Raw genomic sequence first — 15,888 nt, forward strand, 5'->3', positions numbered from 1 at the left:
AAGTGTCTGTCCGATGAGACTCTTGTTATCCCACTCGTCTTTTATTTCGATTTCATATTTTGGTGTCTTATTACTATTGTTGCTTGTTTACTACTTTGCATTGTTATGATACTGTACAAGACGTCCTCCACCCCTGAACGTTTCCGCCGTTCTTGGTTTTTGGGGTGTGACACCGAATCTCCTAGACAGTTGAGTATGGGTGGGGCCCGAATCTTCATGAGAATGAGCGGGGCCCATATTTCCTAGTTGCATGTTATGTGTATGGTATGTGATAGTTTGGGGAAACTCACTAAGCTTCGTGATTACAGTTTTCAGGTTTGGTTTCAGTTACTTTTGGTAGGAAGGGGAAGAGCTCGGGATGATTGCACTGCACACACCATTTGTTCACCCTGCGATGTTTATACTCTGGTATATTTGATAGATGTTATGGTATTTTTAAGATACACGACTTATGATTTTTATATGATGAATGATATTTATGGTTTTATGAATAATTTAAAACGAAAAGTTTAGATTGTATTTGTGGGATGTTACATCTCTATTTTATTTGTATTCATAATCTCAAAATAAAAAATAAACAAATAGTTCTCTATTGTTTGAAAAATAGGGTCAGTACACCTATACTCATTTGTTTATTTTATTGTCTTGATTTACGGTTTTGATAATTTGCACGTTAGACCATGTATACTATTTGACATAAACAACTCATGGAATTGGTAGCTCTATAGGTCATAAGAATTCACATTTCTTTTATTTAATTTAATTTGTTACACGTTTACTTTTAAAGAGAGATACGAAGAAGGAATGTCACACATTTTAGGGACCGAAATAGAAATACATGAGGGCGAGTGGGTACATGCACTCCGACGAAGAGGAGAGCTTGAAGAAAACAACACATTTTCCAGTCCGGTGGCTCAACCAGGTGAGAGAGATAGACAAAGAGCAAGAAGGCATAGCAACAACGATGATAATTTTAGGTTTATTTATTTATTATTTTGAAGATGTGAGTTGATAATTGGTTTTTTGATATATTTATAGAGTTAGTTATTCGGTTTCCAAATTTAATGGATTTCTCAGCTGAAAATTTTCTTTATCAAATATGTTAGTTTTGATTTCTTTTTTTAATTGATACTTAGTTGTTCATAAAATCAGGAGGGTTTGTTCGTTTGCTTTCTAAAAAACTTAATTTATGCACCTACTTATTATATAATAACTTGTATATAATAGATAAAAAATCGGGGGGAGGGGGGGCATGGCCACCCCTTGCCCCTTCTATGTTCCGCCAGTGTATATATATATATATATATATATATATATATATATATATATATATATATATATGTATGTATGTATGTATGTATGTATGTATGTATGTATATATGTATATATATATATATATATATATATATATATATATATATATATATATGTATGTATGTATATGCGTGTGATTCATATATGTAAGATTTTGCCGATATCAAATGGATTTAAAGTTAAAAGGTGGTATTGCATTTTAATTTCATCTAAGAATCAACTCCATAATTGAAAAGAGAAAGAAAAGTTGTATAAGAGTAGAAGTAATAAAGATTGAAGGAATAATGAAAAGCATTCTAATCCCATATCGACCAAGTGAAGGAAATATGGGTCTGCAACTTTATTATCCACCGTATTGGAATTGGGATCAAGGCAAAAAAATGTGGCCCATAGTGACTTAAGTTGTTGTTCATATTTAGTCATTATGATGGCCGAAATTTTTTTTATCAATTTAAAATTTTAAAGTTGGTTTTGACTAGTTTAACGATAATGGTTTTGACTGGATTTTGACTAAATTAGTGGTTCATATCAGCTTTCAAAGCAAGCGGTCTTTTAGGCTAATTAAACTAGATTTTTGACCGGTTTCTGGTTCGACCAGTTGAACCAGCTGGTTTGGTCTAGTTTCTAAATAGTTCACAAACCAAGCTTCTAGGAATATTTCTTTGAAATGTAGCTTTTGAAGTTTGTTTAAGTGATCTATATCTTATATTATTATTTAATAATATATCACATCTTGTTTCCTATCATTTCTGGACAGTGGGCTGGAAGTCGATTGTGTAAGGCTTTGGGCCTTAAAGAGAGAAATTTTAGTCATTGTGGAAGGAGGTAATGTTAGTTAATAGATTTAATGTTCGGCATACGCGATCAGTGTCCTAATCCTATTTTCATAGTTTGAGCCCTATTTAAGCTTTTTAACTTCCCCAAACTCATTCCATTCTCAGCCTTCACCTCTCTAACACCCTATCTTGAAACCCTAACCCTAGTTTGAGCCTTGTAAGAAAAAAAGAAGATGTTTTTAAGTGCTTTGGGAGGGTTCTTGGTGCACATTAGAGAAGAAGGAACTCAATGAAGAAGCAGTGGTTGCATTTGAGCTTGTAGATCCAATCCTTGTTCACCTTGAACTTTCTTTTAGAGATATAAATTTTGAATCTTGATGATGAAATTATTAGATCTAGCTAGTTTTGGGTGTTACGAGCTTTTGGTTGCTTTAAGTACATAAAAAGATGCACTTTTGGTTCCTTTGAGACTTAAAGACTAGATCTTGTTTGTTGGGACCATTCTAATGGATAAAGTTGGAAAGTTTATCTATTATAGAACTATAAGGAACCATAAAAATGTGATCTTGATCCTTCTATCCCTTCCATGCAAGAGTTGTGATGTCTTAATGGATTAATAAGTTAAGGTTTTAGCTTTTGGACCTTCCCTAGCCATGGAAATTCATAAAGGTGGAAACTTCATGACTCAAGACAATGTTTTGAGGCTAGATCTGAGTTTAGACTAAAATTCCTTAAGGGATTAAGTGTTTAATGAAGGAGTGGGATCAGTCTGTGTACGCTTGACGTACTCAACTGCCTTGGACTTTGAATTTTGTTGACTTCCGTTGACCGTTGACTTTTTAACCAAGTTTGACCTTGTGTCAAACGTGAGGATTTTGGGCTATCGATTAAGATTTTATTTGGTTTTAGTGTTAGTGGATTTGCGGGAGCAAGGAGTGCAGATCGGAGCAAATCCTAATCTTTCAAAGTTCTTCGATTCAGGTGAGTTTTCCTCACTATACTCATAGATCGAAGACACCAATACCAGCCTACTAGATTCTGTTTCCTGGTTATAGAATAGTGATATGCTAGTATATGATTGATTAGTAGATCTGTATGATTATCTGTATTTGTTGGTTCTGTGTTTATGTTTACTTGCTATATATGTCGACAAATTGTGGTTGGGTTGAGGTGATCCTGCTTTGTACTAAAGGCCAAGATACCCAGGGTGGTCCGGATAGGATATAGGGCCTATGAGGAGGTCCAGTCAGGTCGAAAGCCCGGAGAACCATCCGGATAGGCTGTTGGCCCTGCAAGGCGGTCCAGTCATGTCGAACGCTCGTAGAGCGGTCTAGATAGGTTGTAGGCCCTGCGAGGCGGTCCAGTCAGGATGAAGGCTCATATTTGCATGCTTTTGTTTGTTATGTTGTGTGATGGTACATTAGAGGAACTCACTAAGCTTTGGCCTACACTTTTACTTTATTGTTTCAGTTACTTCTGATGATCATGATAAGGTGAATGTCTGATCGTGCACATCTTCCTATTTTATTGATATTGACTTTTAGGGCACTTTGATATGACTTTACTTTTGAAAAAATGGTTCTTTTTGTAAACAATGATGGTTAATTGTTGTTTTTGAAAATTTTAAATTTTTATGATTTTGGAATGTTAAAAAAAAATCTAAATAGAAATTATAGCATATTACCACTGATTTGTTTATAATAAAGGGTTATGACATTGATATAAACCACATAGCAAAGGAAAATAATGCACATCTTTGAACTTGAAAACTCTCCTTCAGATTATTTGTCAATAGGTGACTGATTTGCCTATTATGAAATCTCACTTTTACTATTTCTTATTAAATAATTACACTTTGCAATATATACCTAATTTAGAAGTGTGAAACTATCAACTTGCGATATTATCATACACAAATAAATTATAATAGGTTGCTATATTTTACATATAACCATTTAAAACACATATAATATATTGTAATGTATTTGTCTATGTTTTAGAATTGTTAGAGGCCCAAACTCCATGAAATCCAAGCGGAAAATTCAAATATTTAGGAACTTCAAGTCTTGCCACCATTGCATCTCTCTCCCCGATCCTCTTGGCATCCAAAATTACTAGATATGATTTTTGTTGTGATACTGCATACTGTAATTCATTATCATTTAGCAATGGATTTTTTTCAAAATATTATAAAAACTTGAGTTAAATACATATAATATTGACATATTTTCATTGATTGATTAATTTAATTATCTTTCGTCACTATAAGTATTATATCACTATATAATGAAAATTATACTAATCATAAAAATGACATCCAGATGGATATATTTTACAAAAACAATTTATTTATTTGATTATTTTTCGTCACCATAAGTATTATATCACTATATCATGCAAAAACAATTTCTCAGCACTATAAATGGATATATTTTACAAATTATAATGTCATGATCCAAAAAAAAAAAAAAAAAACTCAAAAGTATAATGTTATAATCTTTTAGATATTTTATCTGCAAAATAATTCTAAGGGAATTTTGAGCACATACCTCGACAACAAGGAGGTATCCATCATCCTCGTCGCTTCCTTTTGAGACAAACATGGGCTCACCAATAAATCGTCTAGCGCCAACATACCAAGTTTGCATGGAATTATTCATGATGTTGAACTTCGCCACAGTATCAAATGGAAAATATGGCAAGTCTTGACGAACACCCGACGTTGCTGCTGCGTACATATAAGTATTGTTTTTTCCACCAAATTCTTGATTAATAACTGGGAAATCAGTTGCTTGTTGCCATTGATCATTTAGATTATTCACAAAACAATTTTCACAATTTCCAGTTGCATCTAACTCGATCGAAACCTGTGTGACATAAGGACTGGTTACTCCAGTTATTTTTTTAACTCACAATACCTCCAAATATACTCTTAAATATACAAATTCATCCGAATGGAGACTTGAAGCCTCAAATAATTGGCCGAAGTATGCATTTCCTGATACCGTTAGGCCTCACACCTTTTGAGGGTCAACACAATTAGTGAAAATCATAAGTTAAACTTAATTGAGCTAGGTTAGGTGTTACATATAACAATTTTGGCTATTTCTTTGAGTTTTTAATATAAATGTTAAAAGTAAGAGATAACAAATATTATATATATATATATATATATATATATATATATATATATATATATATATATATATATATATATATATATATATATATATAATGTTGATGCATGCATACACGCCGTCTATAAAACTGTTGATTCATAATATGTATGTATATTTGGGTCCGAAGTTCATATAACTATGGACTACTCACACGTAGTTTTCAACTGTAGATCGTTATTTTGCAAGTTGCAATGGTTTTTAGTTTGTACAATAACTCAGTCCTAAAGATATATTTGTAAAGTAAAACACAGTTAATAAAATTGAATGACAGAACCTTGATTAGACGAGGCGACAGTTTATTTTCTCCTTTGTTCTCATTCATCCCCCATGGGTCTACTTCACCACTTTGCCAATCATATCCTGTTTTAATTAGCATCATGTCTCCAAACATTTAAAATTCGGATTTTGTTATAGTATAAGAAGTGACTAATGAAAAATAATCGTTCATGTATATTATCATTAAACTATAGTTTAGATTTTCATTTTCTTAAGTGAAGAACATACCAAACATTTTTTGAAAATTGAACCACTTGTAAGAACAACCGCTTGCTTGTATTTGAATTCGTTTATTGCCTTTGAGATCTCGTTCTTCGAATGCATTCCCTATATGAAGCATCCACATTTGCAAAGGAGCTTCGATCGGCACTTTCCAATCCCTCTCCCGATCATGCTCATGGAAACGAGGAAGCAAATATATCGGAGAAGTTGACTTACTATGATTCACTAATAATGCTGATACCATTGGAGTATATCCGCCAATTGCCGACATTGCTCCTAGATTTTTGTACTTTCACAATGAGAAAATTAACCATAAAATAACCAGGTTCTAGCTTATTGGAATTAAAAGAAAAAAAATCAAATAGAAATTAAAAAATACATGGTCTCATGGCAGTGTGGATGAATTTGATCGATAGTCAGTTTGTCGGTTATCTAAAACTTCATCATTTTTGATAAAATAAATATACCTTAATTTATAAGTTTTTTATAACATAAAATTGACATTTATATAAATATTTTGTTTTGTTTTTTTTTTTTTTTTCACCTATGTCTATCGCAGGATTTGAACCATCGATTTTAGGGAGAAAGGACAATACTGGATACCACTAGCCTAAAAGACCTTATTTTATTTTGTATCTTATGTTGGGTAAATCGGATTTATTAGTGTAGTGGTATTTTTGGAAAATCTTTTTATTTTAAGTATTTGATTTAGATTAGGAAGTTGTGTGCTTGCTTAACAAGTATTATGTATTGGTTTATGTTACTTCTTTTATTATTATAAATTAGGACATGTATTCGTTAGTTTAGATAGGGATTTACAACAATAAAATCATTTGTCATAGTTTTTCCTGTTCCTCATTTGTTTTGGTCATGGGCATCAAGATATTACCAGTTTAATATCTTACACTTGGTATCAGAGCATAGGGCTCGTGAAGGCGTAGGGTGGCTGGTTTGAGTGTCAGTTTCAAGAAAACTGTAGCCTTTTGTTGTGGGGCAGACGCAGCAGGAACTAGGTTTGGTTTAAGGAGGTATGGATTGTTTTTGAGCGGGAGTTGAAGTATCTCGATAGCAACCCCGATTTCTCTTAATCGGGCTTATGAGAGACTAACGGACATGAAGACGTCAAAGTGGGTGGCATTGATTCGGTTCGTTTTACGGGTGACGGAAGACGGTAAAGGTAGTTGTGACCTTGTCTTATTGTTCGGTGGAAAAGTGATCTCTAAACAAGCTTGATTAAAGAGGTCGGGTGGTGGTCAAAGGGATTGCATAGTTCTTCATCAGTTTATTCGTGATAAGGAGATACCAACATAGATGCGTGAAAAGTGGGCGGGAAGGATCCATCAAAGCAGGTAGCTTTGGATTCAGTTTGTTTGGCAGATTGAAAGAAAAGGGTGAAGCGGGTGGCTTTGTTTTCTTAGTCGGTGAAGATGGCTCTTTGAAGAACGATAATCGAAACAAAGAAAGAGATTTGAAAAACAACACATTGTGAACGTTATTGCGGTAGAAGTGCAAATTGGAAGGCTTTGGATCTGGCCGGGGAGAGGTCGTGAATCCCAGAAAAGTCTAGATGGTAATGAACGTATCCAACGAGATGCCATGGTACATGTTACGTGTGTTGTGACCAATAAAAAGGGTATGAATGACTTTGGACGTGATCGAGATGGAGGTCAGGTGTCCGGGAAAAGTTAGGATGGTTCAAAAAGGTGATTAAATGTTGTAGTAAATGAGAAGTACGACCAATTCGATCAAGAGGGTGATTGTTGGGTTAATCGGATTTATTAGTGCAGGGGTATTTTGGAAAAAAAAAAACTTTTTATTTTAAGTATTTGATTTAGATTAGGAAGTTGTCTGTTTGCTTAACAAGTATTAGGTATTGGTTTATGTTATTGTTTTCATTAGTATAAATAAGGACATGTATTCGTTAGTCTAAATAGATATTTACAACAATAAAATCATTTGTCACAATTTTTCATGTTCCTCATTTGTTTTGGTGTTGAGCATCAAGGTATTACAGTTTAATATCTTACATCTTATTATTATGAAAATCAAATTTCTTTTTAAACGTGTCTATGTATCTTGAAAGAAAATTACCAAAAATGTCAAGTTTGAGGCGATTGCCAAACAATACGTAATAAGAATCAGTGAAAGCCCAATCGTGAACCATGAGATGATCGGGGATACGGAATTCTTGTTTTTGTTTGATCTTGAAATTAGAATCGAACTCTGCAAGGTAAATATAATATTTCAATATAAATACATTATAAAAGTCGGATATCCAAAGAGTTTATGTGCGGGTGAGTTTTTCATCTGCACTCCATCACAAATGTCATTTTTTTTTTTGCAATTATTCCTTTCTAACCCACCTGATTTATTTTTTATTTTTGAAGAAATAAATAATATTAATTTAAATATGAAATAACACTATTCATTTCTAAAAAAATAAACTGAAGTTTCAGTGGTAAATTTTAGTCCTTTTTTATTTTATTTATTTCAACTTTTATTTTTATCTAATAGTTATAATTTAAAATATAATATTTAATGTTTGCAATGTCATGTTATATATTAAATTGTAATAATTTATTACAATTATAAGATTTAATATTGATGTATCAAATTCATATAAAAATCAAGTAAATATTAAAATTTAAAACAGGGTAAAATATTCTATAAAAGCATAAAATTGAAGAGAGTTTTTGACAATCTATGTACATTACAAGAACAAAATGTATCAGAAATATTTTTTTTTGAGGTTAAAGACAAAGTGAAAAATAAATTATGGCCGGAGATGAAACTATTACATTATTTATTTATTTTATTAAGAAAAAAAAAATTTAGTTGTAGATGGTCTTAAGAGAGGAGGTATTATTCTAGTTTAATTTTCTTTGGATTAACAAACCAACCTCTCAAATATTCGAATAAGACTTTCAACTTCTAATTTCTATTTTGTATATGAACTCCAACTTATAATCCTAATGCTTCATAAATGAACTAGATGCAGACGTTTTCAAATTTCAAGTTCCATATCAAGTAATTTTCAGGAAGTATTGACATAATTATTTTTCTTTAGATACGTACCATAAAAGGTGAAAGTACTGCGCGGGAGGAGCAGATCCTCTGCATTGCATGCCAGCATAAGCAACCTATTCCTTGCTGTGTCAATCTTATAATGAGCCAACAATCGTTTTGCTGGCATCTTAAAAACTCCTGCACACATATTACCAATATTTGTTTTTTAATAATAATAATAATAATAATAATAATAATAATAAATTCTCCAACTAATAGCACTTTGTACGAACGCAAGAATAATCTATAAACAATATCTGATTTTATTTCAAGCATTATATAATCTTCCATGCTATTTGATAATGCATGTTATTTGATAATGCTTATTGGATGATAGTTTATTAATTTAAATAAAAATATGGAATCATATTTTAATACTTTTGTTTGAATAATAATCTATGTTCAAACCAACAACACTTTTTTTGGACACATTAGAGGACAATAACTTTAATAAAGTTACAACCATAACTTAAAAGTTAAAAATATCCATACCATACAATATCGGCTTCAGTAAACTTGTAGCAAAATCTAAGATAATGTCACCACCATCCACTGCTTCCCGGACGGTGGTTGACGGCAATGGTGACCTTTCAGAATCATTGACCAAATCAAATTCTCCGATCGTATCTAACGACACAGATTGAATCTCATGCGGTGGACCACCTTCCCACAAGCAAAACAACCTATCATTCCATTTCAATACATTTGTATTTGCTACATTTTTCATAACTGTAGTGTCCCCAAATTTTCTCCTATTCTTTAGTGTAGAGAATGTGCCCCGATGAGTAAACTCCCACTTACCACTATCAGGGTCATGCTCCTTCACTTGAGCCGTGGTCTTCACGTATTTAGCCATGAACGTGACCTCACCTTTGGCCCCATCAAATGTAAATGCTCTTAGATAGCCATGGCCATCGAAAGGGTGCACTGATGAGCCGTGATCATCCTTAAATATTCCTGGTCCCGTCAGATAATATGTCCCTTGTGGGAAATCTGAAGGGATGGAGCCTTCAACGACACGTAAATTAATGAGATTATCAGTTTCTGAACGTTGAGACATGAAAAGAAACTGATAATCCCAATAAGCTGATGTTTTTTCATCTTGAGATGAAATTGATACTTGTTGACTTTGTATAGTTGTAGAAATGTTTTGAGGAACTCGATCACGGAATGAGAGGGCCCTTACGGATGGTACTTTGAAGGAGGGCCACCATGGTTTGAATGGGAGGAAGTTGAGTGGTTTGGCCTGCATTCTTTAGAGGGTGGTGGTGATGGGAATCTTGAAGATTAGCAATGGTGCGTGATCTATTTATAGAAAGACAAAATGGAAATAATGACATTAGTACCTTTTTTTGTTTTACTTACTTATTTTTAATAAAATATGTGTTATATCACGTGATAGCTTTATTACACTTACATTAGATTAGCATAAATAGTTTTTAATATGGGTCGGGTTGATCCCATCAACAAAATTTTAATTATTATTTATTTAAAAAAAAAAAAATTAACATATAAATAATATTGATTATGTTAATATAAAAAATGATAATCAATAATTACGCAATTTGTTTTATAAGTCATTTATCTTTTAACGGTACTAAATAGATTAGTTATTTTTTTTTTTCTCTTTAGGTTATTCGAGTTATTCTATTATTATATAAGATGCCACAGTAAATGTAATATTAGCATCATATCGATATAAGAATACAACGAACTGGTTCAAATCTATCTCATTGTTGTTTTAAGAACATAAAAAAATTTAGTAGCATATTGAATATAATTATAAAATAATTGATGTAAACAACAAACTATTTACATTAATTGCTTGACATTTACTATATAATTAATTTTATAATATTAATTATAATCATTTTTTCTAAATTAATAATAGAAGATTGTATGATGAATAAGTTTTGACCCATTTAACTTTCAACTAAGATAATATTGCCGCATTTTCCCACATTTCCCACATTGTTAGAAATCAAAAGTTATTCGCCACCTCCTGCTTCCATCGTTTCCCTCTTCACATTGTTAGAAATCAAAATCGCCACCTCCTGCTTCCATCGTTTCCCTCTTCACATTGTTAGAAATCAAAAGTTATTCGCCACCTCCTGCTTCCATCGTTTCCCTCTTACAACAACTACCACTTTCAATAGTCTCTATATTGATACCTCATGTTTGTTTTTTTTTTATTTTTTATATATTATTATTATTATTATTATTATTATTATTATTATTATTCTTATTATTATTATTATTATTATTTTTGTGTGTCAAATAAGAGAGTAACTAATACACTAATCTTACCATCTCCTCATGCACTCATTTAACTTTTGAGCAGTAACACGAGAGAAAAATTATATGTTGTCACTACAAGAAATCAATGCATTAGCGGCGACACAATTAGCGGCGACAAAGGCTTTTAGCGGCGACATAGTATAATGTCGCCGCTAAAAGCCTTTGTCGCCGCTAATTGTGTCGCCGCTAATGCCTTGTTGCCCGAATCCGCGTTATCCCCTTCTGATAAACCTTAGCCGTCCGATCGAGTATATAATCCAACGGTTGGGGCCTCGTTTTCGCACAAAAGCAATACCGGTGACAATTTGTCGCCGCTAAAGGTCAAAAATAGTCGCCGCTAAAGCTCGAAAAAAAGATGCGGCATAAGTTCCCTCGTTGGTTGTCGCCGCTATTGGCTTGTGTCGCCGCTAAAGGCTGGTTGTCGCCGCTATTGATGTCGCCGCTAAAAGTCGACGCAAATAACAACCCCTTTCTGCTTTCACAGCTTCCATTTTTCTGTGTTTTTATCCCTTCTCTTCGAAGATTTTTGCTCAATCGGGTTTCCCAGAGGCTAGAAGACATACCGACGACGCCTATAGACCACCGGAAACTCCCCACTTCCACATCTCCGATGATTTAACTGTGGCATTAATTCCGAAACTGTTGTTGTCGATTTCCTCTGTGGTTTGTGTTTTCGTTCCTCTTTTCTTCTTTTCCTTATCTTTTAATGTCGATTTCTACTTGTATTTATGATTAGTTGCACAAAATTGTTTCTTTTCTCTTCTGACCAGAATTCCAAACCTAATTGTTTTTTTTTTGTTGGTTTTTATTGTCTTAAGTTACACCACCACCACCAAGAACTGTTGCAACATCGAAGACTACCACCACCAATTGAAAGAGAGCAAAAATTTTGGAACAACAGGTGCATTTTTTGTAATTTGTTATATATGTGTGCATTTATGTGTGTGTTTTGTGTATATATATGTGTATTTCATATATGTGTGTGAAATATGTTATATGTATGTGTATTTCATATATGTGTGTGAAAATTGTGTGTATTTCATCTATGTGCATGTATAAAATGTACGTATATATGTGTATAATGTATGTATGTATGCATTTGTATGCAATTTGGATTGTGTTTATGTTGTTTTATGTGTATAAAAAGTATGTATATATGTGTATAATGTATGTATGTATGTATTTATAAACAATTTGGAGTGTGTTGATGGTTGTTTTATGTTTATAAAAAGTGTGCATATATGTGTATAATGTATGTATGTGTGTATTTGTATGCAATTTGGAGTGTGTTGATGGTTGTTTTATGTGTATAAAAAGTATGTATATATGTGTATAATGTATGTATGTGTGTATTTGTATGCAATTTGGAGTGTATTTGTATACAATGTGTAAACTACAATGTTATAATGGAAAAAAAAACAAAAAACAAGTAGGATGTTATTATTGAAAATGTTATTTAAAGTAAATTACTATGATAGTTCCTATGTAATATGTATTTGTAAATAAATTGGTAATTATTAGTTTGTTGGTTTGTTAGTTTGATTGTTGGTTTAATTTAGAAGGTTAATGTAGTTAGTTGGATTGTTAATTTGATAGCTTGTTGATATATAGATAAATTAGTAATCGGTAGTTTTCTTATCATTTGGTAGTTTTTAGGTTGGTTTAAGTTGATATGTTAAATTACAAGTTTATATGTTGTTATTTACTATGTAGTTGGAGAATCTTATACCAATGTCCAACAATTCGGAGAATACTATGGAATTTATAGGAGGGAACGAGGGTGGCGGTGATGACGACACGTAGTGTTAGTTTTATCTTTTATTAGAGATTGTAGTACGACAAAAATTTATAAGAATTTTGTTATTTATTTTGGTGTATGTATGGTATTATAAAACTTGGATGTTATGTAATCGTTTTTCTGCATTTAACGTATCGGTTTTTCTGCAGTTAATGTTATTATGTATCGGTTTTTTGACAACTTGAAATGGCTGCTTTTAAAAAAAAAAATTAAAAAAGCCAATAGCGGCGACACTATTAGCGGCGACATAGATCATTAGCGGCGATATTATCATTAACGGCGATACGTATCATTAGCGGCGACATTATCATTAGCGGCGACGGTAAGCATTAGCGGCGACTTTTTGAGCAATAGCGATAAAGCAGTAGCGGCGACTCAATAGCGGCGACGTGTCGCCGGCAAAGGTATTAGCGGCGACTTTTGTGAGCAATAGCGGCGATTTTTGTCGCCGGTAATACCCTTTTTTCTTGTAGTGTGTCTAGTGGATCACCTTGGAAATTCCTGTATCTCTAATACCTTTTTTGGTGGACCGATAACTTTTTAAAAGACTTAATCATATGTATATCTTCCATCTAGTGATGAAACTTATACCGGGTGATGTTCTTGTTTCTTATTGATTTACTTGTGGGTTAGAGAGTACTGGATCTGTGGATGTGAAAAACAATTGTTCTAGGAATTCAACACAACGGAACTTATACTGAGTGATGTTCTTTGTTAGTCTCAAATTCTTCTACGTATCAATTGGATTCATTTTGATACTGCGGATTCCCAATCAAATGAATAATGCAAGATATAATATGAATAAGAACAATATAATTAATCTTCAATGCACACGATATATTGATTAATCGGCTGGTAAACAAGATTTCGATTACACATTGTTTTCTCTCCATTTCTCTCTATATATCTCTCCAAATCACGTCATTGGCATTATGGCAGCCCCCAAGAACGTCCAACACCCCTATCTAGGCTAAAATAACAGTATTTATACCTAGACCTAATAACAATATCCAAGCCCAAAACCCAAACAAAACAATATTAAGCGTAACCAAAATCACATGTGATTTTGGTCCAAACAACACCAAAATATAGTGTTTTTGGTTCTATACCGAGACCTGTAATAACTTATGAAAAGCAAAGGATAAACCACAATTTATGACCTAACAATCCTCCCCTTGGTTTATAGGTTTCTTTTCACTTAGAATAAACCATAATTTAGTCCTAACAATCTTTCCTTTGGTTTATTGCTTTCTGTTCTTTTCATTCTTCCTTGATCTTTGGCTTTCAAATCTAATCTTCGATTTCTTCACAAATTCAAGATGAACATATGAATTTCTGCATGAATGACTTCACCGTGAGTCGTTGGACTTCCTTTTATGAATTTGACTTTGAATGTACATTGGGTGTAGAGGCTTCTTGTAAAGGTTCTTGAAAACAACACTTTCAGCTTTGAAACACTTCAGAGAAAATAACAAATAGACCGATTCTTCTGCATCACTTCAGCAAGTTCATAGATAGCAAGAAATTGATTGAGGAGGCTTCAATGCAAATTGTCACATAACTTCAAGTATAGCTTCACCTTGCTTCTGGGGTTGAAAAATTGAATGTTGAAAAATAATCTTCACTTCTTATTCCTTCGAATGAGTATTCTTTAATGATCACCGTTCCACCTAGAAAAGTAATAATGACTAAAAAGTCCCTGTGGATCACAGAATCATGAAGACCCTTCTCAGCACAGTTGTTCAAGGACCCAGCCTTGGCTGGAAAGGAGACTACTCACAGTATCTGTGTGAACACGGAGGAACGCACTACTTATGGCCTCTTTGATGTCAGCCCCTGCATATCCTAGATCATAGACCTCAATGTAGTTTTTCAAGTTAAACAAGTTAACTTGGCCCTTGGCGAGACGTTTAGCGATAATCCTGCCTTGTGAGGTGTATCAGCTTGGTGCCATGACATGTGTACAATTTCACACTTTTAATTTCTTAAATATTGTAACATCCAGACTTCCACGTATTTTGTTTATTTATTTAATTAATTATTTTGGGGACTATTGAGCTACGCGATGATTCGGTGCTCCAACTCGTCGAGTAGAGTCACGATGTTCCACGTGGGATTAATGACCTACTCGACGAGTCCGAGAGCCGACTCGCCGAGTAGACGTTGGGATGAGAAACCCTAGATCCCCTAGTTTGGGTCTTATTTAAAGGCACTTATGGCCTCATTTGCGGCTATACTTCCCTGAGAGAAACCCTAATCGCCCTTGAGCTTATAGAGAGAGTGTGTGAGCTAACATTGAGTATTTTGGTGTATCTTTGGAAGAGAAGATAAGAATCTCAAGCAAGGAGCAAGAGGAGGCTATTAGATTTGTTGTTATTCATCCAAGAGATCTTGTTAAAGGAATAAAGTTTGTACCTTTATCATTTATTTGGGTAGATCTCATATTTTTGGAGACTAGGGCTTCTTTTTTATCTAATATTGGGACTTTGATGGTATTGGGTTCATTTGGAGGTTTAGACTTCAGATCTGGACCTTGTGAGGTCCCTAGCATCCAAAGGTCCCTGCTTTATTCAACCGTAATGGAATTCTTGAGTAAAAAACCCTTTTAGAGCATGTTCTTGGCATTTCAAGCCCAAAGTGCCATGCATGGACGTAAAGTTTGTGAATTTAAGTAATAGATGAGCCTTGAGAGTGTAGATCTAGAGTTTGGGAAGGTTTTCTTCCTTAAATTATATAAATGGGAAAAAAGTCTGGATGGACTCGCTGAGTCGAGGAGCCGACTCGATGATTCGGTTAGTCTTTGTCGCGATGAGTTGCCTACGTTGTTACTCGGCGAGTTAGGGGTTAACTCGACGAGATAGACGCCCACAAAGAGCTCTGTGTAATGACTGGACTCGACGATTCACATGAGCGCACTCGGCGAGTTAGGTCAATCTGGGACTGTTGACTCGAGTTAGCT

The 15,888-nt window shown here is 33.6% G+C and overlaps 1 protein-coding gene across 2 annotated transcripts; it reads right to left on the reverse strand.

Moving 5' to 3' along the window:
- Positions 1–3,993: 3,993 nt before the first annotated feature.
- On the reverse strand, positions 3,994–10,124 carry LOC145037765 (carotenoid cleavage dioxygenase 7, chloroplastic-like). Of its 2 annotated transcripts, XM_078986479.1 has the most exons (7): positions 9,326–10,124; positions 8,843–8,971; positions 7,859–7,990; positions 5,774–6,043; positions 5,544–5,629; positions 4,640–4,957; positions 3,994–4,235 (listed from the first exon to the last, which is right to left on the reverse strand). In XM_078986479.1, the coding sequence occupies exons 1-7, from the start codon at positions 10,083–10,085 to the stop codon at positions 4,080–4,082; spliced, it is 1,851 nt and encodes a 616-aa protein (XP_078842605.1). In that variant the 5' UTR covers positions 10,086–10,124; the 3' UTR covers positions 3,994–4,079. The 2 variants fall into 2 exon arrangements, with proteins under 2 accessions (XP_078842605.1, XP_078842606.1); XM_078986480.1 differs by lacking the exon at positions 7,859–7,990.
- Positions 10,125–15,888: the final 5,764 nt, after the last annotated feature.

Source organism: Lactuca saligna, chromosome 3, assembly GCF_052625555.1.
Source record: "Lactuca saligna cultivar CGN05327 chromosome 3, ASM5262555v1, whole genome shotgun sequence".
Lineage (NCBI taxonomy): Eukaryota > Viridiplantae > Streptophyta > Magnoliopsida > Asterales > Asteraceae > Lactuca > Lactuca saligna.

Coding starts and splice junctions, on each gene's coding strand:
- LOC145037765 (XM_078986479.1), bottom strand. CDS start 10,085: ATGCAGGCCAAACCACTCAACTTCCTCCCATTCAAACCATGGTGGCCC. Junction 8,972..9,325: donor ACTGAAGCCGATATTGTATG/GTATGGATATTT, acceptor ATATGTGTGCAG/GAGTTTTTAAGATGCCAGCA. Junction 5,630..5,773: donor CAATTTTCAAAAAATGTTTG/GTATGTTCTTCA, acceptor TAATTAAAACAG/GATATGATTGGCAAAGTGGT.